This window comes from Nomia melanderi, chromosome 9 (genome assembly GCF_051020985.1).
Source record: "Nomia melanderi isolate GNS246 chromosome 9, iyNomMela1, whole genome shotgun sequence".
Lineage (NCBI taxonomy): Eukaryota > Metazoa > Arthropoda > Insecta > Hymenoptera > Halictidae > Nomia > Nomia melanderi.
The window spans coordinates 5,482,516-5,502,366 of NC_135007.1; the positions used below are offsets into that span (position 1 = coordinate 5,482,516).

The 19,851-nt window shown below is 38.5% G+C and overlaps 4 protein-coding genes across 7 annotated transcripts; 2 read left to right on the top strand and 2 right to left on the bottom strand.

Annotated features, from left to right (window-relative positions):
• Nucleotides 1-2,031, top strand: Apd-1 (apidermin 1). The gene is made up of 3 exons (XM_031986554.2): nucleotides 1-41; nucleotides 905-1,190; nucleotides 1,689-2,031. The coding sequence occupies exons 1-3, from the start codon at nucleotides 30-32 to the stop codon at nucleotides 1,742-1,744; spliced, it is 354 nt and encodes a 117-aa protein (XP_031842414.1). The 5' UTR covers nucleotides 1-29; the 3' UTR covers nucleotides 1,745-2,031.
• Nucleotides 2,032-4,488: 2,457 nt separating this feature from the next.
• Nucleotides 4,489-5,555, bottom strand: Apd-2 (apidermin 2). Its single transcript, XM_031986560.2, has 3 exons — nucleotides 5,390-5,555; nucleotides 5,050-5,215; nucleotides 4,489-4,779 (listed from the first exon to the last, which is right to left on the bottom strand). Exons 1-3 carry the CDS (start codon nucleotides 5,399-5,401, stop codon nucleotides 4,721-4,723), a joined length of 237 nt encoding a protein of 78 aa, XP_031842420.1. The 5' UTR covers nucleotides 5,402-5,555; the 3' UTR covers nucleotides 4,489-4,720.
• A 206-nt stretch (nucleotides 5,556-5,761) lies between these two features.
• LOC116431315 (uncharacterized) lies at nucleotides 5,762-12,604 on the top strand. Of its 4 annotated transcripts, none has more exons than XM_031986557.2 (6): nucleotides 5,765-6,196; nucleotides 6,283-6,623; nucleotides 6,740-7,063; nucleotides 9,723-10,008; nucleotides 10,729-11,196; nucleotides 11,926-12,604. In XM_031986557.2, the coding sequence occupies exons 3-6, from the start codon at nucleotides 7,052-7,054 to the stop codon at nucleotides 12,186-12,188; spliced, it is 1,029 nt and encodes a 342-aa protein (XP_031842417.1). In that variant the 5' UTR covers nucleotides 5,765-6,196; nucleotides 6,283-6,623; nucleotides 6,740-7,051; the 3' UTR covers nucleotides 12,189-12,604. The 4 variants fall into 4 exon arrangements, with proteins under 4 accessions (XP_076226789.1, XP_031842417.1, XP_031842418.1 ...); XM_031986558.2 differs by having other exon boundaries at nucleotides 6,317-6,623; XM_076370674.1 differs by having other exon boundaries at nucleotides 5,762-6,623; nucleotides 9,723-9,909.
• A 1,166-nt stretch (nucleotides 12,605-13,770) lies between these two features.
• LOC116431316 (uncharacterized) lies at nucleotides 13,771-15,144 on the bottom strand. Its single transcript, XM_031986559.2, has 2 exons — nucleotides 14,983-15,144; nucleotides 13,771-14,402 (listed from the first exon to the last, which is right to left on the bottom strand). The coding sequence occupies exons 1-2, from the start codon at nucleotides 15,034-15,036 to the stop codon at nucleotides 14,103-14,105; spliced, it is 354 nt and encodes a 117-aa protein (XP_031842419.1). The 5' UTR covers nucleotides 15,037-15,144; the 3' UTR covers nucleotides 13,771-14,102.
• Nucleotides 15,145-19,851: the final 4,707 nt, after the last annotated feature.

Sequence of the window (19,851 nt, forward strand, 5' to 3'; positions counted from 1 at the left end):
GCCTGAAGACTACTAACAAAACAATCATCATGAAGTGTTTGGTGAGTTCTGAGACGAATGCATTACCAACATAATGCAAATAGTATAACCCTACTGCTGTAGTGATAATACATTAGCAAAAGAATATGTTTTTTGTCAAGTGAACACTCCTTAAATTTTTAAACAATTATGTAGTATACGAGCATTTTCATTATATTGTGCAAAATAACTATTTGTTTAAATATTTATGTTAAGTTTATATATTTTTATTTGATAATTATATTTTAGGGTTTCATCATAATTTCTAGAATATATGTGCAACACAGTTTTTCAACAGAGAATTTGATAAAAAATAATTACATACAAAAGCAATTATTTACAAAATTGTATTTTTGAATTGTACGCGACTATATAGTACTCTACGCAGACAGTTATATTATGCTTAAAATTTTAAAACCAAACCTGTACTTTCATTTCTATATATTTGCTACAATCAATTATAAATGTTCGAATGCAGTTAATTTCCTCATTAAAAAATGTAAAATTAATTTTGCTAAATTAAGTCAGTCTATTAAAGGTAACATCACGTGACAAATTAATATATCATAGATTTCATTCATAACACTGCTACATTTAGAATTACTGGAAATTATCTATACACTTCTTATAAAATCTCAGTTCTACCGCCTCACTTCGCCTGAACACAGGGCAAATCATTAAACTCTGTCACCAACATTTATTCCTTATCATATAAAAAAGGAATTCAAGAAAACTTGTTTAGTATAAAAAAATAGTAACTACAGTTGATGATAAAGATACACTTGATCTATTTGATACCATATAGCTTCCATTTAAAATTTAGGAGACACAATAAATGATTCAGTCTTTATACTAACCAAGTATCATACAAAAATCAAATTTCCAGGTCGCCCTCGTTGCCGCTTTGGCCATCGTCTCCGCTAGCCCGGACCGTGAGCGTCGCTCGCTCGCTTGGGGATCGCATGGCGCCGTAGTCCTCGGTGGTGCATTGCCCGGCGTGGCTCTCGCGGCTCCGTGGGCTCCCGCGGCGGCTGTTATAGGTCCCGTCGCTGGATCCGCGGCTGTCGTTGGGCCTGCCGCAGGCCCGACCGCCGTCGTTGGACCAACTGCTGGTTCTGCCGCGGTTGTTGGGCCCTCTGCTGGTTCTGCTGCCGTTGTAGGACCGACTGCCGGTAAGTTCTTTATCATATCTCACAGAACTATCTGTAACTGCGAGAATTAACGTCAGAAGTGTGACTATTGCGACAGCTTCGCACCTGTACAAGTTTAATTCTACAACCAAACTAGACGCACAAGAAATTAAGTGACATTTAATCGGGCTATATATTAACTTTGCACTTGTTTCAAGTAATCAGAGTTTCAATGTTAATGAAATAGATAATATACAAGCGTGATTTTTAAACTAAACTGATTGTTCGAGAATTTAAGTGGCATTAAATTGTGCTATATATAAATTGTTTTTCAATGCATTAAAGTTTCAATGTTAATGTATATATATATGATTGATTTCAAAACTACAGTGGTTGTTCCAAAAATTAATTGACGCTAAATCGCGCTGTATATAATTTGTTTTTCAATGAATTATAATTTTAGCGTTATCTCAGTAGATAATGTGATAACTTGCTGTATGAACATCTCGAATGTTAAAATGAACACTATTGTTTTCAAAGGATCCGCGGTTGTGGCTGGTCCAGCTGGAGCTATCGTAGCTCCTGGACTTTGGTAGAACCTGAAGATTTCCGATTCGGCCCCGAGAGCATACGACAACTGAAAGGATCTCCCGTCAATATGCAAGCGACTTCTCATTCGACCGTCAACCCCGCGACTTCAATCGACGAACAGTCGGGAACGATTCTCTAGTGTTTTCTGATCTGGAACCGACAATTTAATCGCCTTCGTCGATCCGAGCCGATGCGTTCGGGATTTTTCGAGGTTCTTCTGTGGAATGTCCTCCTTGTACTTAGCCCTGCCCCCATTACGCTTTTATACGACAATAAATGAAGCTCCACTATACTTGTTTCCGTTTACTTTTAATCCAGCCACCTCTAATCCCCGAAAGTATAGTCCCAGCTCGAGCCAGTAGTTTTAAAACCACTTGAATGTGGCTGTAAAAGTTATCGAGTCCTCGTCGTCCTCACAGAACCAGTTGTTCCAGTTTTTAATTACTTCGGATTGTTAAACGTATCGCGGCCGCACTGCGATCCGTAGGCGCGGCCAATGAAAGGCCGCGTAAAATAATGGATTAGCGGAGCTTAACCGCCTCGGAGTGGACCACCGTGGTCAAGGAATTGTAATTTGTTCAACCAGTTTCGATAAATCGATATCCAGGGCGGTTTAGATGTTGGACAGGTTGCAGCCGTGAATGATATTCTGAAATACGAGTTCCGTTTCAACAAGGAACAAAAGCTATTTGCTGCTACACGTATACGGTACAGTTTCGGGAACTGAAATGAACAAACGGGTAAAGTTTTATGATTGATGAAGAAGGATATTTCTTTAAATAAGATGTTCGATAAATATATAGGGGAAGAAAAATGTTCAGCTGTGTCCTGGATTTTTTATTTATTGATAGTTTACTGATATATCGAGTAGAAAACTATTTAAATTGACCAATATCTTTATAGAGAGCTAATTATAAAATATATTAATGTAATTAGTTTTTAATTCGGTATATTAGCAAGTGAAGACGATTGTCTTGTGAAAAGTAATATTACGGGCAAAGTTTGAACTTAATTCGCTCGAAACTTCTAAGTACTAATATTGAAGAAGACTGGGAAGATTATACCTACTATCTTTTGTATGAAATCGGTTAAGTAATCGGTTAAGGAATTACTTATACACATCTTAGAAGTAGTAAATATAATATAAATACAAGTAGGAAATAAATTAGTATTTGCTTGCAAGTCAAGATTATGGAACATCATTAGCTCGCACAACATATTATCAGGATATATTTAATACTTTTAACGAGGGTGACGATAAATATTCTTCAGTTTCTTCAATATCTGCAGAATGTCAAATAATTCCTTGAAACGGTGAATAATTTTCATATATTCTACTTCATAAAGAAAAATACATGTTCATTTTTATATTAATTTTTATTCATGCATGAAAACTGTTTTATATTCGTCTTTACCACGAATGAAAATATTATTTTTTTTATATGCAATAACTAAATAATTCTTATATAAATACATTTCTTTGAACGGGAATGTTTTACTAAGGGTAATAAAAGAAATTGACTATCAATTACAAACAAGTAATCTATATTACATTCATTATTAACCTTTTAGGTACGGCGCGCTTGTCCACAAGTGGGTACCCCTAGTACGGCGCGCCTGGCCGCGGATGGCACAAAAACCATTCATAACGATTTCCACTACGACGTTACTTGGGAATAAAGTTTTAAATGAATAAATTATGATTTATTTATATATTTTCAGGTAACGGCATCGAAAAACTTTATTAATTTATTATTATTATTATATGCGACATGTTAATTATAAGTTTTTCTATGTGTGGTATATTTTAAAGCACGGACCGACGCAGAGTCCCACACTACAGTCATCACATTGGTACCGCGATCCTCGGCTTACATTGTTTTTTGTGCATACAACATAATTTACTCGCCCACATCTCTGACACGTGTACTCTTCAACGACAGCTTCGATATTGCCAGGAAATGTGGTTTAGGCTAAACAAATGAGAAATAAAGCAAAAAACGTATAATACCGTCCAAAATCATGACATCGACGAAAGTCACTATAGTGTCGTACCGTCAAAATTTCTTGCGATCCACGAAAGCCATTATAGTGGCGTTCCGTAAAAATAGAGAGTCTCGGCAGAAGGCTACTGGCGTACCGCACCAATTGATGCCATCCGCGGAAGTCACTATAGTGGAATACCGTACCTAAAAGGTTAAGTTAATAATATGTAAATAATAATATTCCAGTTTATAATACTAATAACAAATTCTATTTCAGTGGACTAATTAGACACTGTGAATTAAACACTGTGAGGACGTATAACAATGTTAACTCCATTATAATGAAAAGAATATCAATAAATAAACATTGCGTTAAATAATCTTTATTGAATATTAAGTATTTACATTAAACTCTGGGGACTATTGTTCCATCACTTAATATTGTTGTACACAATATCCATTACATCGTCAACATTGTAAATGCATAATTAACTAATAAAACAAGGGTATATATACCACGAACACGAACTGCTTCACCATCCCTCGCATAATGTGTATTGTAAATTAGTATGTATCTAACATGTAATATAACAATGAAACATATACGCTACTGTAAATGCTGAACATACACCACCGTGTATGAACAGAAATCAATAAAGAGAACGAATGTCAATTGAATTTCGTACGAATCCTTGTAGCAATATTCATGTTCGAGTCGCTTAACAATAGAAGGAAAAACAGGGTGAATGAAGCCAAAGCGAATATTAAGTTTTAAAATAAGTTTATTATCTGATGCTAAAATTTCTATTATAGGTAAGGGGGGGAATAAAATTTTCCATGGTGCCAATCGTAAGGGGTTGGACGAAATTGCTGCCGGAATAGGGTTGTCGGGAATCGTCAGTCGCCGAATCCGAATTTTGGGCAATGAGAGTTCTCTGACCGTGGAACTTCATTGTAATACTTCAGGTCCAGTTACGCCGGGATATTAAATGGTATTTACCAAGCTTTGAGTCCCCAAGGGGCGGCAGCGAGAGCAGGGGCGGCTACAACAGCGGCTGTTTCAGATAACAAAAGTATTTACACGATGAAAACCAACGAGATTAAACCAAGTGAATTTCATAATAACTCTACTTGAAGCAATTGAACAAGTTTCATTCATGAATTATAATCATGCTATATATAGTACTTATATGAATTATGCAAATGAAAAAAAAACTTATACGTGAATACAAGAAATAATGCAAAAGATTCTAGGTTTTAAGAAGTGAAACTGAAATTACCATTAATATTAATTTTAAAAAATATTGACATAAAGAGATACTTACGTGCCGCAAGGAGCTTAGGGGCAGCAGCAACAGCGATGGGAGCAGCGGCGATTTTGGGTCCAGCGACCCATGGGGCAGCAAGAGCGGGAGCAGCGAGGATTCCACGACGTTCGCGTTCCTGTTCGGGGAAGGCGGCGACGATGGCGAAGATAGCGAAAAGGATCACCTATAATTAAACAATTGCCTCATAACAGGTCACCACAAGTACAATCTGTGTGTCACTTCCAGTCTGATGATCGGAAGACGAACAACCACTCGGTTCTTCGCTGACAGTAGTAATCGATTACCGTGGAAGTAACCGAATTACCCAGAAATCAGAAGACGGTGTAGGTTGTCTTACCAAGGATTTCATTTTGTTGGGTTGGTTTGGGTTGCTTGAGATTCTTCGAACTCGAAAGTGCAAGCGACTGATGAAAATCCCAGCATCGACTTTGTCTTTTATACTCTATTTTCCTACCTATACAGAGGTAGCTGGGCATACGTCATCCACCCCGTACGAATGCGTGTCAGTCCGTTTTCCATAGCAGCCGGCCGGCGCGCGGCCGATAGCGCGCGGCCGTGTCGCAGGAGCGGGCGTGGTCAGGGACTTGAATCCGTAAATCAAGACACCGATCTGAAACGATGAACTCGCACCACGGTAATGTTGCATCAGAAATCTCGATGGCGGCGCACGCAACGCGCCGCGAATGTTGCAGAAGTTTTCAAGCGCGGATCGAAACGGGGTCGACGATATTTGCATATTTCACTGGTGCGCTGGGTATTTTTTCACTCCCTGCCCGCCGGCCGCCATAGTTCGTTGTGTTGTTGCCAACCTGTTGTCCACGGAATGATGCCGGTGGAACAACGAAGAAAAAAATCCCGGGTGGCGGGATAGAAAAATCGCGGGACTCGTTAGGATTTAGGGTACGACTATAAGATGCAATCCGTGGCCGGTATTGCGACATCGACTTTCGATTCTGCGTGAGACGGCCTTGAATAAGCGCAACCGATAGCTAAAATGTGTCGATCGCGATACTGAAAAGCAGGAAATGCTGCCTTGAAAGTCCAGTTCAACGTTACAACATAGGAAAGCAATTGCCCGTGTCCACTGAGCCTCCGATACAACTTTTATTTTCACCGTATATTAATTTATCCTCTCTAGCCGCTGGTGAGTAATACCGTTTAATTCTGCGTTTGCGAAACAACGGTCTATGCTGATTACTTTCATCTTTCTACCTCGCGAATCGCTGGAAGAGCCCGCTTTGTTCTGGACGGCATCTTGTCGCAGTCTTCTTATTTCCTTGCCTCAAGAGTAACGGCTTTGTGAACGGAGAAACAACCACGAGAAGATCCTTCGAGAAGAGAGATTTATTCATTGCCAAGTGTTCCTTCAACGATTTGTCGTTGCGCCGCGACTAAAAGGGGCATTCAACGCGAATTAGTCGCCGACAAATGTCAGTATGTCAGCTGTCCGAAACTCGTCCGCGCAAAATGGCAGCCGATTGTCTGGGTTACAGTAATCTTAACAGGGATTTGAGGCAGATTGGTTTCAACATTGACATCTGGCTCTAATCTGTGTCGCGTTCCAATAATCTGTACGTAATCGAAGTATTAAAGTCTTTACATGAATACACCTAGGCGATAAGAAATAATAGCCTTGCTCAATTTTATATTACTTGCATTCACGTTCTTATATTCCATGTGATTATAGAATCGTCTCGTTCTGAACAGAGCTACTTGAACGGCAACAAAGTAGCTAGAATGTTCTGATATAACCGTCTGAACGATCATGCCTTTGTTCCGGTTTCTAACGCTTGGAATTCCCGAGAGACCTGTCAAAGGAAAAAAAAGGGGCAGGGTGCGGTGACATTTCTCTTGGCTCATCACATAAGGTTACACGTAATCGAGTATATAACGGTTCAATCCGGTGCGAAAAGGATCAGTAACAGACGCGAATGCACGGCTGGACATAGAAGTATTGCGAGGGACAGATAATCGGAAAGGACGTCGCTAGGAAGGAGCCATGAAGTTGCTGGTAAGCGGAGCGAAAACTTTATCGCGTCTCATCGAGAGGGCCGTTCGAAGGGAAGATTGTTACGAGAAGGGAATCCGCGGACGGTGCCTCTGATGAGAAAACTTTAATCTGTTGGTTCGTAATACACTTTCGTGTCGTTCGTGAAATATGAACGGTCCGCGCTATCTCTGACCAATGTCTCCTGATATATAGACCCTGCCACCGGGTATATTCGGAGTCAGCCGGATAATTGAAACGTATGGTCCGGGTTCTGTAACTTTGATTAAGACGAGTAATGTATTGATTTCAATTAAATGGGCTCCGCGCAGCACGCGCCGGCCGATCGCTAGCAATTTATCTCTACAGTGACTTTCTTTATCGACTAACGATCCGTTGCCTGTTCATCGATCAGCTGAAAATAGATTGAAAGGCAGCTGCTGTTTAGCGTTACTTTTCACTGGAAAAGGTAACTTTAATGAATTGCGGTACCTTTGAGATTTCCTTATCGCTTTCCATTAATTCTTTACTCCGGACCAGGATATACGTCATTGTCACAGAGAGAATGATATTGTTCTTTCGTAAGGGGTGTAACTATTTGACCTATCTAAAAATAAGTATACTTTTCATATTATTCTATAGCCCGATAGGCTGATAGCCTTTTCTTATCTAAAGTAACATGTTCGTTACTACGTGGGTTGGAAAGAAACGTTCATCACAGACCATGCTTTGGTCTATTTACTTCTACACAGCTTACCGTAAAGTTTTGTTTAGAAACAAAAGATTAGAAAATGAGAAACTGTTTTCTTAAGATTGATAGAAATAATTTAATGAGCTTGAATCCTTTAGATTAAAGGATTTTATTCGTTTGTGTTAAATGCGTTAGATGATATTTGTTGAAACTTCGAAAAATAAGAAGATTACAACATTCAATTTTCGGCAATCGATTAGAATTTCAGCTTTCATTGTGATCGGCTGCTAATACACATTTCATATGCTTTATTATCGTACGGTTTAATATCGATGTATCATAGATAAAAGTTTATTTTTAATTATCATTGCACTAATAAAGACCTGAGATATGAAATTCTCAAATACCTCGTTCTATGTTTTCTTGGAACTTTGGGTAAAGCCACCATTATTTTCGTAAATTATCATAGCTTAATTGTTCACAAACATAGGTTCACACAAAGGAAATATATGTTTTCAAGCATTTAATATTTTTTCAGTTTTCGTCTTTTGCTACGAACTCCACGGATTCGTTCCTAGAGAAAAGTTTTTACGTTACGGCTTATCCTCCATTGCAATTCCCTACAAGAAAGTCCTCCAAATTATCATAATCATTTCTTGAATAAAATTACAATTTCTTACACCTGCTATTCCATAATAAACCCCGAATTCGTTAATTTATTTTCTTTTTTCAAAATTCTCTCGGTTTCTCGCCTGTATAGTGCTCTTTCGAAGTAAGTGACAAATGTCTCTGCTATCTAGATTCCTCGATCAACGAGGATTTTCAAGTAGCTTGTTCGATCAAGAAAACACCGGCTCACTCTTTCAAGGAAGCATCCACACTCTTGATAAAATGTTTGGCCGAATGCCGTCCACGTGCTTGCACGTTTCCGTGCCAGTGATGATATGTTCATGCACGACACGTCTGCACGGAATCTAGTTATGCAAATCGGTGCGTGCGAGTCGATCCGTGGCCATCGGATGAGATAGGTGCGTGACGAATATTGTTCTCAAATCATCTGAAGATCTGATGCGTCTCACGGTGCTGAACATTTCGTCTAAACACTGACTAACCAAGTTAAACCAGTTAAGTTTAACACAGTTTTCGGCTACTTACGTTGCGTTTACTAATCGCAGACCTACTTTCTAGAAAATGAAATCATAATTCCGTTCCCTTCCGTAGATCCTCTTTAAAACCTAAAAATTATCTTCAGAAACTTTTATTTTCTTCATATTGAAAAAGTCAAAAAGAGGCCAATTTTTAAGGCTCAACCAACAGACATCAAATTTGAGTTAAAGTATATGTAACAATTCCATCGGGAATCGAAATATCCATGTTTAAAATTATAATATATGCCAATTGTCATTCAGAGAAATGTTATTAGAGGGACTAGAAAGAAATTTTTAATTCCAACAGAAAGCTTTATCATTCCACATAAATTTTTAAATATTTATCCAAAAAGTGGATTTGGAAACTTATTGATTAAATTGGAAACTGTCTTAGAGAAGAAAGCACTTGTATTTTAGATTAATATTTAAGAATTTATATGAAATAATAAAGCTTCCTGTTAAGCCTAAAAATAATGGATTCCTTTGCCGTTCTCGTAACATTATAGTCGGCTACACGTTATTTGCAATCTATAAACCGTAAAAAGCTCGTTATATCTCGTTTCCTCGTGACTTTTATAGACAATACTGGAGGGGATAGCATTAACCGCTAACAATCAGCCAGCTTAAACGCTAACCGATCAATTCGAGATGTTCGATAACAAACAAAAACAACAAGTGTCTCGACATCAGTTTAATACAACACATTTATGCACGAGATTACGTGAAAGCATTCGAACAATTGTGTCGCGGTGATCAGCGAGGTCGTCTCACGTTACTTGTCCAGATAACGCGTCGCAACGCTTGTGATACTCGTCTTAATAAATCATGCCTTATCCGTTTTCAGCTGCAGTTAGTGGCATCGATTCTCCTAACATCCGTTTGCGCCGCCGGTTGGCCGTATCGTGAAATAGTGGGCGTTGGGCAATCAGCGACGCCAGTATTCGTTGCACCAGTTTATGGAGTCGCACCTGCATTGAGCATATTGGAGCCAGCCGAAGAGGTTGCAACGGTGGTAGCTGGCCCGGTAACAGGTACCACGGTCGTCGAAGGATCGTCTTCAGGACCTGTGACCTATCTATCGCCTGGAGATACAAACGCTGTGCTTCAAAACGATTCTTTGCTGATTACAAGTAATCTTTCCTTCTGTCAGAATAACGGTTTGCAAATGGAAATTTTTCAAAATATTTCAAACCTTTCCCATAAGAAGCTAAATTATATATTAAATTTTTAAATAGAACCAAAGAAAATTATTGATTGATCCTGTGTTATTCAAATAACTATATTGCTTGCTTATAAATATCGATTTTACATATCAAAGTCCGATGTCACTAAGCTGACCACATTTATTCTCAAAGGGTTAATTCCTGTCCTATAAGTTTTCTTGATAAGTTACATTTCTGTGTGTACTCACGTATATTACAAGTAATCGGCACGCACTTCATAAATGCATAGCAAAATTATAATTCTTTGTCTAATTATACAAAGCAGCACACTAGCATATCACCGGGAAAAAGCCATCGAACAAGAAGCCACTATAATAGCATGCAGCACTCGAGGGATTACAAAAAGGAATCAAGCGACTATCATTCTAATAATATTTTCATACCATTTCGGTTCTTCGCTACTCTATTCACCAAGACTGGATTTGGTTACGCAACCAGGGTCGTATGAATACCGTTTTATTGCCTTGTGCACATTTTACGAGTCGCATAAACCGAAGAATTTATTAACGACGCGTTTCTCGAGGACTAGCCGTTTAAATGGATTTATAAGTTGAATGAACGCGTTATGCGCCGGTTGCAGCTGGAAAGGTTGAAAAAAAGAGTATGTCCGTAAATTTCTTTTTACAGATGCGACAGAGGTATCAGCTGCGAACGAGGATTCGGTGCTCATTAAAGGAGCATCGGCCGGACCGGTGACGCTGGTCGCTCCTTCCGACAATCTCGGCGCAATCGCCGATAATGCACCGTCAGCCGAAGCGGAAACAAAGAAAGGTGCTGTTGCATCGTCAGCATCGGCGGCTGTCGCAATCGAAAACGCAGAAGAATCGTCTGCATCGGCGAGCGCAGCGACAATTACCGAAACAATAGGAGTAGCATCGGCGAAGGCGGTGATAGGTCCCTCCACTGGGCCCATAATCATTGTTGGCCCGACCGCTCCGCCGATCCCAACCACAGCCGCTCCACCGACAGTTGCACCTTTAACGGCAGCCGCTTCGGCTGCCACTGCTGCTGTCAGTTCAGCTGCCACTGCAGTCGCCAATGTTTCTGCCACGGCGACTGCCGGGGGAATGAGCAACGAAGCTGCTACAGTTATCGGTAAATCAAAGTTTACAGCTTCTTTTGACTGGGGCTTGGGAAACTGAATGGTCTAAGCTGGGAAGTTATAGTTTTACGATAATTAATTATATGGTAAATTATAGTAATAATATTCGCATATTTATTGGGAAATTATCGACCAGAAATTTGCTTCCAATTTATTCAAATTGCCTCTGAGTAAAGTGAAATTTTATTGAACTTTAGTTGTTTAAATTTTTTTATGGAAACATATTTATATAAACTTCTGTAATCTAACGATATTAATGGAATTTACTTTGATATTATAAGAATATTTCTTCGACGATTGGCCCATAGATCTATATATATTTAGCTTAGCTTCACACTCTTGTGATAGGCAGCAACATTTCCGAACTTAGACCACTCTAATTTTTAAAGACTCAATTAGCCTCGTCACACAGCATGTTTCAACTTGTTTACTCCACGCTGAACTTTTCATCATCACGAAAATCGAGTAACATGTTGCAATTCAGCATTCCCCTAACAGTACTAGATGTAATACTCCTAAGCACACTGTCATGATACCACATCGATATATACATACATTCTGCAGCGATGTGCATAGTGAAAGCATTAACTGTGAAATTCCTCCGTTCGTTTCGGATCGTAAATAACCAGGTTCAATATTGATCAAAGAGGTATTCCTTGAATGCGATTCGTTCGTATCGCAAACGCGAAAGACGTTTATACGGAGCCAGCCACTGTTTTCAGATATAACAGAGTCCAGCAAGACCCAGGTTTCAGCATCCAGTTCGAGCTTAGTGACGCAGAGTATTGGAAATTCCATAGTTTCCACGCAGGCGAAGGTTAATCTGATTAGGCCTGGGGCTGCAATTATAGTAGCACAGGCACCTTCTAGTAATGCCGTTGTATCAGAGGGTGCGGTTCCCGCCACGCCGGCTTCCGATCCACCGCGAACTGTTTCCGCTGCTGCCACCGCTTCCGTGCTACTAGCCAAGGCGCCGCCACTCTAAACATCGCACAACGCTCGAACGGCTGTTTGTTCGACCTGTGTCGCACGCGAGACAGAAGAATCGCCCTGCTCCTGATTTACGAAGCGGTCGCGGCGCGGAACAACCGGGGAGACCAGAGCCTTTCTACAGACAGTTTTACGGGCCAGGCGTCGATAGGCCGTGCTCGGGCCGCGAAAAGCCAGCGCATTAGTTGACATTGCGTTGGCGACAGGGCCGATACGAAACAAGGAAGGGAAAAGTTGTGCAAGGACGACGGGAACCATGCGTAGTCGTTGGCATTGATGCCTACGAGTCACTTTCTTGCGAACGATCACGCTACTATACAATAAGCCGGCGATCCTGCTGTCCATTCGCAGTCGTTCGATTTTCTTAATTTCTTTCCTTGTTCTTTCTTTTTTAATAAATAGAAAAGAAGAGCTGATGGTGTTTTTGCTTCGTTCTTTGGTCGATGGATGTTGATCCTTTCCAGTTGAATGCTTTTGAATGATTTCGAGCTTAGTTTGAACTTTGTTTATATAACGAGAGATTGATACATGGTTTTCTTCGCATGTGTGGAAATAAGTAGGGAGAATAGGGTATGTTTGTTTTACATTTGGAATTGTTTGTTTGGAGGTGAAGCAGTTATTTTGTTTGAGATCTATATCTCAAACTCTAGTCGTGAAGTGAATCGGAAAACTCAATATCTGCATTGATGAATGTTTTAATATACTAAGGATATGTCTCATAAAATTTTAAATATCCAGATATATTATAAATTGTATTAATATATGCCACACGTAACATTTTATTGACACTTCAATAATATCAAATTCGATAGCACAGCGTTTCTCTAAAAATATCTAAAGAATTAATTGAATAACTTTTTGGGAAAGAAACAAAAAAGGAAACCTGTCCAATTGTTTGAAAATTTAACTTGAAATACACAAGATTAAGCACATGTAAAGAGAATAGAAACGTTTTTCTGAACGTAAAGGATTGTGTCTATCGATGTAATTGGGAAATTCAATACGATTAAAGTAAACGGACAGGAAAACAAGTAAAATTTTCAGTGGATAATGGGATCGGGAAACATAGCGTTGTTTGATTTGCAACGCCAACGATTTTCGGTATTGTTACGAATGACAACATAGCGCTCTAATGAAGTGATATTTATCCCGTTAATCTAGTTAGCTCGCTATTGGAGCGATCTAACGGCTGGCGCAACCTCTACTTTAGGTTAAATCATAGCAAACAAGCCGAACCTAAACCATACGATTAAACATGAAACTCAATTATTACCGTGCTGCTTTCACTAGGCAAACTGAATGTATCGAGTTGGCTCTGCCGTGGACTTTTGCTGTGCGAGAGGCACCAAATGTTTGCCCGTTTCACATTTGAACCTTGTCCAACCATTCCAACCGGAAATACTTTCGGCGGTGGCGATCTTTGGGCGAACTTTATTCGGTCACTTTGAAATTTAATCCTCTGAAACGCTTCCTTGCGAGCATGCTTCTCTTTATGCTTCCAGATATAATTTTTAACATGGACATTTGTTTTCACGAAATATATTAAAACCCTTTGCCAAAGAGAAACGGTTTCAACAGAACTTGGCGCTCTTTTAATGAGTATTAGAAGAATGTTACAATAGAATTTTCTGTTGAAGGTTACATTGAAATTTATATAAAGAAAAGCGATAATCTTTCTTACAATATTTAGATTTAATTGTTTAAATCTCGAACTTTACATAGAACTAGTAGGAACAGTTTGTTCGAAGGTTTCTTTTACATGAAGATTTAAGGAAGTACATGGAACTAGTAATGACTATTACAAATTGGAGGACTTAAACTACTATATAAGACAACATAAAAGCAAGAAGGATGACAGAAAACTTAACATAAGGATCTTTATCTGAGTAGTACTTGTAAATAGCACTCTTTATAATGGTGCAGCAGGCGCGGCATTTCTCGTTGCCAATGTTTGAAAGAGGGAAGATAAATTATTATTGTCGTTTAACTGTCCATTTGAACCAGTATTAAGTCCTAAAGATGCGGCAGGGGAATTACAAGCGCAGCGTCCTTCAAGCATGTTTCGTATATGCTTCAATTCCGCAATTATTTCAGGTAGATGCAACATTGGTTTAAAACCTATATTTGGAAAATGAGGCTCACATTCCTTTGGTTTCATGTTACCCAGAATGTTGCCAATAAGCCCCAACGCAGAAATTTGCTGAATCATCTGAAAAGAAGATGAAAAATCACGTTTTACTAAAACAAATACTTTTTCCACATTTCAATCGTTGTAGTCTATCTTTTCATTACAAAATAATATTACAAGCAGCTTATACCATTCCTTAATTTCAACTTCCGGCATTATGTTATGCCACGCAAATTCCTGAACAATTTTTACGTAATCACTGTTAATTCAGTACAGTCACAAAACATTGCATTTCATTAATTCATCTAGACTTTGTGAAAATGTCAAGTCAGAGGGAGGGAATTAACGTAACTGTTACACGAACAAAGGGCCTGAAGAGTACTCGCAATTAAAAATTCGCGTGCGTCTGAATCGGCCCGTTTTTCTGTGCGCATTTGTAACGCGTCGAACGGGTCCGCGCCTAATACAGACAGATGCCAGTTTCGAGCCGAACATACGAACGTTACGCCTCGTTTGTTTCAATTTAATGCATTAATGCTCCACGCCCGTTTGTCAAAGTCTCATTCCATCGCCTTGTCGTACCTTGCAGATATTTCGTTATTTCGCCATGTGTCTCGAATAATATTCATCACTGAAACTCCGAAGTAACAAAGATACATACGTGTAGAGAAATAACCAGCAGCAGCATCAGGCGAATGACTTTTCCTACGGCCATGGCTCTCCGAACAAATTCCTTCGACGTATAATTAGAGGAAGACTCTCGATGTCGAATGTCACGAAGAATCTTATACCATCTTATATACCTCGAACGTTTGTAAACATTCTTAATTAAAAAGAAAATATGTGTCAATAAATGAATTACGTACTGATAACCGAGTTTTCGTAAATTCCGCGAAACGTTGCCCGCCTCGCTATTCGGATTCACTTATCAAACCGTTTGGTATCAAATTTGTTCGCGAAAAAACGTCACGACGGCACGAAAAGTAGTGTACGATAGCGATAAACGGCGCGTCCGCCGGTAGTCACGAGCTGATATTGGCGTAACATAATCACGGTCCATTGGCCCGTACGTTTACAGCAGCGTCGAATGAGAAAAAAATACCGACGCTCGTGTTTCCTGTTGTTCCCCTGACATTTTAACCGAGACGAAACCAGCCGACGATTACCTGCTCGCGTTTAAACGAATATTTTTTAATCGACTCCGGCCCTCGGCGGACCGTTTCATTTCACGAGATGACACGGCTCAACTGTAAACAATGCTAAACGGCACGAAGCGGAAGATCAACCGTAAAAGTTGAAACTGAAGCGCACTTTTAGCGGACAGCCGTCCATTTATCGCGTCTCGTTTTTCAATGTAGTATTCAGCGTTGAGCATTCTTTTTTCAGGACAATTATTAATTCGCAAGGCGCGATCGATGCAAATAGCTTGGGGCAAGCGTACCTCAGCGTTATAAAATATAAATGGCCCTTTAACGAATCGCGCGAACCCGATTCCGACGTAAATCCGATTACCAAAATAGGTTTCTATTAGCAGCGATTTTCAGTAGCGCCTGTCGAATAAATGTTACTCCTAATTCCGAATGCGAGCAGTCGTTATAACAATGCAGCTGCGCTTATAATGAGCGTTCTGCATATGCTCGGGCAGTAATTATGTTAATGACTGCTGTTTCTCTGTTCGAAAATTCGGAAATACGAAGCACCAGTTGCACGAAGTGTTTTAGTTTATTTTGTCTCTCGTTCTTCCCCTTTAATTTATCATTCTTATCTTTTTTTCATTCTACTTATTTAGGTATATACTCTACGTAGCTTCCTAATTTTACTTTTCTTCCTTGAATTTCTAATTATATTTCATAAGGTAACAGTTTTAAGAGCAACTACTCACGGACAATTACGTCAATCATTGTTCTAAAATTAACATTGAATAATGCATTATACACGAGTCATCATAAACAAAACAGGTTTTATGATTGCAAATGTGATACAGAGAGTAGGTTGCTCTCCGGACCGAGTACTTGTATACCTACGTAAAGCTCCACATATTATGCATACGTAGAAAGAGATTACATGCATGAATAATCAGTTTTATATACAAAAGTTATCGACGTGAAAGGCGGTCGGGTGGAGAAGGAGGAAACGATATAAGGGGGAGGTATTTTGTTCGTGTTCAGCTAGACGCTACATCGGTTGTGCTAGCTGACAGACCTGGTCTTCCATTGCGGAGACCGTGGGGGTTATGCTGCGTATCTACTGAACACCTTGCTAACCGGTCACGAGTTACCTCGTGTTTTCACGGTCTCAACCGTTCACAAGTTAAGCAGTATTTGCACGTAGAGTAGAACTTCGATTAACCGATTTAACACTAAAACTACCAGGCGGATCAAAATGACCCATCCCTGATTTCTTCATTTTACAATGATTAAAAAGATAACGGATATTTTTTTGAGAAATAATTAAAGAAATTGGTTTCGTAATACGCAAACTGAATTTCAAATCAATCAAAGTTTCAATAGATGCATTCTTGGAGTTTTTATAAAGAAATTTCAAAAAGTCATTTTAAATACTCGGTAGTTTTAGTGTTAATTAACCGGTTAACGGTCTAGATAAATGAAAAGTGGAGATGAAATTTTTCAAAGGATGTTAGCAAAATGTGATCATAGGGAAGAACAGGGTAATCGCGGTTAGTTGGCAATGATGGTTAATATTATAATTACAAAATGACACATCTGAAGTTAATATTTGTATTGCTTACGTCTTATTATATCGTTTAGTACACGTAGGCACGGTTGCCACTCAATTACTGCTCAACAACAAAGAAAAACAGGTATCTGTTTTTTAGCATGATTGAGGTAATATCTTCTATACAGAAAATAAGAAATCAGTACTACTTTTAAAGTTTTTTTACAATTTAACTTTCATTACTAATAGATGTATTATAAATAGAAAGGACGGTATTTATATTTCTTGTAAATGTTTTTTCATTTACGCGCTTTAATATTGAATTTTATCGATTAATGTATGTGCGGACAATGATGGTCACTTGCTCAATATATTTGCATAGTCACATATTTGCATCTTAGGCAGAAATTAACAAAAAATTAGCAAAAAAATAGCAAAAAATTCAAGGAATAAAATCAGAGAAGAAAGCAGGTATTCATAAGTTGCATCGATAATGATTGCCTATCTGCATAAACTAGTTTCTTTTACAAGGACGACCAACTAGTTGCGCGACACTACGTCAAAGGGGACCTCAGCTTATTGATCTTGCAAAAGAGATTTCACATTTTTAATATTTAAAATGAAGGCTGATATTTTATTTACTGTTCCGTATTTAGCACTTGTACTGACGACTTTCATGGAATACGCTAGCTAACCAAAAGTTACCATCTTATGTAAATCCTTATTATATGAAACTGTGGTTTAATATAAAAAGTAGGATTTTATTCTGAAAGTTTATAGAAGTACACTACTTTAGTTTCATAACTATAAGAAACATGTTATGAATAAGATTAGAAGAACTTGTCGTGCATTATTTAATATCAATGTAATTTTATCAGATTACACAAAATGTATTTATTAAACCTCTATAAATATAAAATAATGCTTATGAATTTTGGTGTTTTTCATCACAGTTAGCCATTATTAAAATAGACTATTTTCTTTATTGCAAATATCTTTATATTTGGTACTCCATTTTATAGCGTCGATGGCTCTATTCTCTGATTTTTTAAAGAAATCTATTACTCTTGCTTGTTTACTTATTCTTAAGAAATTTTTATAAATCTTGTAATATGACGCAGCGTATTTATGTCCGTACCTAAACAAAAAAGTACTTGTCAACCTCTTATTTCCTTATGAGCAATTATTTTGAACCAAAATAATTTGTAATTCAAATTTTATTTGAATAATCTTCGTTACTCTTTCATAATTCTAGACTTTCCTCTATTTTTTTGTTCATCAAGCAATTCCCTTCTCCACACACCTATTTTATTTCCCTAGAAGAAGTTCCGCAGCCCTTTTACATCTAATATATATAAAAAATAAATAAATCACCAATATTTTCACTCAATTTTTACTCACTACATACGCCAATTCTTTTTTATTATTAAATTCTATTTTATATTCAAACAGTGTTCATGAATAATATTTTCCAAATATACCAAGAATTACCCCTTATAAACTCGAAAAAGTCCGTGACAATAAATAATTGAATAAACACTCATAAAAAGAACCATACAAGTCTAATTAAAAATTTATTGTCTTGTGGAAAGTGTTCTCATTTGGAATCGCAGCATCGTTCTTCGTTTTAATTATATTTCAAAGAAAGAAGCAGCAGTATTAAATATGAAATGGAAATACAAAAACTGGCCTAGCGTACAAAAAAGGCCGCCCCTTTCATCAATTAGGAATCACCGGCTGGAAACACGAAACACAGAGGGAAGTGATCGAGCTATCTATCCGGGGGCTCTTAAAAAAACGTTTATTGAAGCGGACTCGAACGCAGGGGGACGCGAAATTAATTCGACACCAGCAATCGACGCTTTTCATCCCCTTCTTCGGTCGATCCCAGGCCAGTAGCCGGCGGAAATGCAGACGGACCAGACAAGGCACCAATGAATCCCAATAAACGGGGTAATTTTATGGTAACACAGAGAAAAACAAGGGGAAGTCGTTGGCCGCTGGTAATTCTCGTAATGGCGTAACGCGTTCCGGGGCCTGGATGCACTTTGCTCTAATGCACTCGGCTCCCGCGACCACCGACAATGCACAGCTCCGGGGTCTCTCGGAAATAATACGGTAGCAATTTTACTGCCGGCTCGGCTGCCAATTAATACGCGTTTTAATACTTCCCACCCCTCGGGCTGTACAGTTTCCGCCCTTAAACGGTTTGAATTTCGATGCTCGATACTCATCGCCCGATATAGGGGTGCGTCGACAGTTGCCCGGAAACATTTTTTCACGTGAAATATATGTATAACAGTCGGAGCGCGCGTATCTCTGTTTATCATCTGGCCAGGAAATGGAGACATTGATGAATGCGAGAAATTTCGACACGGAGTTTCCGGCTAGAAATTCTACGGAATTTACCGTGGAACCTTGATTTCGATGCGACAGCGCTCACGGTGGTTCAGATCTTACAATTAGAGAGAAAAATGTCTAACAATGAAGACGGAAGAATAAGAGGGAATATTTCGCGCAGTGTACGTACCACTTAAACGCACAGTGAACTCTAACGTTAAACTAAGGAAATAGTTAGATAATGAAAACAATTATGAAAATTACGTATATAAATATTTTAGTAAATTACAAATTTATTAAATCTAAATATTTGAGTTAGATTAATCAATGATGAAATCGGTTATGAAAATTACGTATATAAATATTTTAGTAAATTACAGATAATCTGAATCTAAACTCCGGCATATTTTAAAACATATAAATTTTATGGAGTTTGTATATTTGAGTTAGAATATATGGGTGCATAGACAATCTAACTGTAATAAAAAAATTGTTTTACTACTGTCTCCTCTTA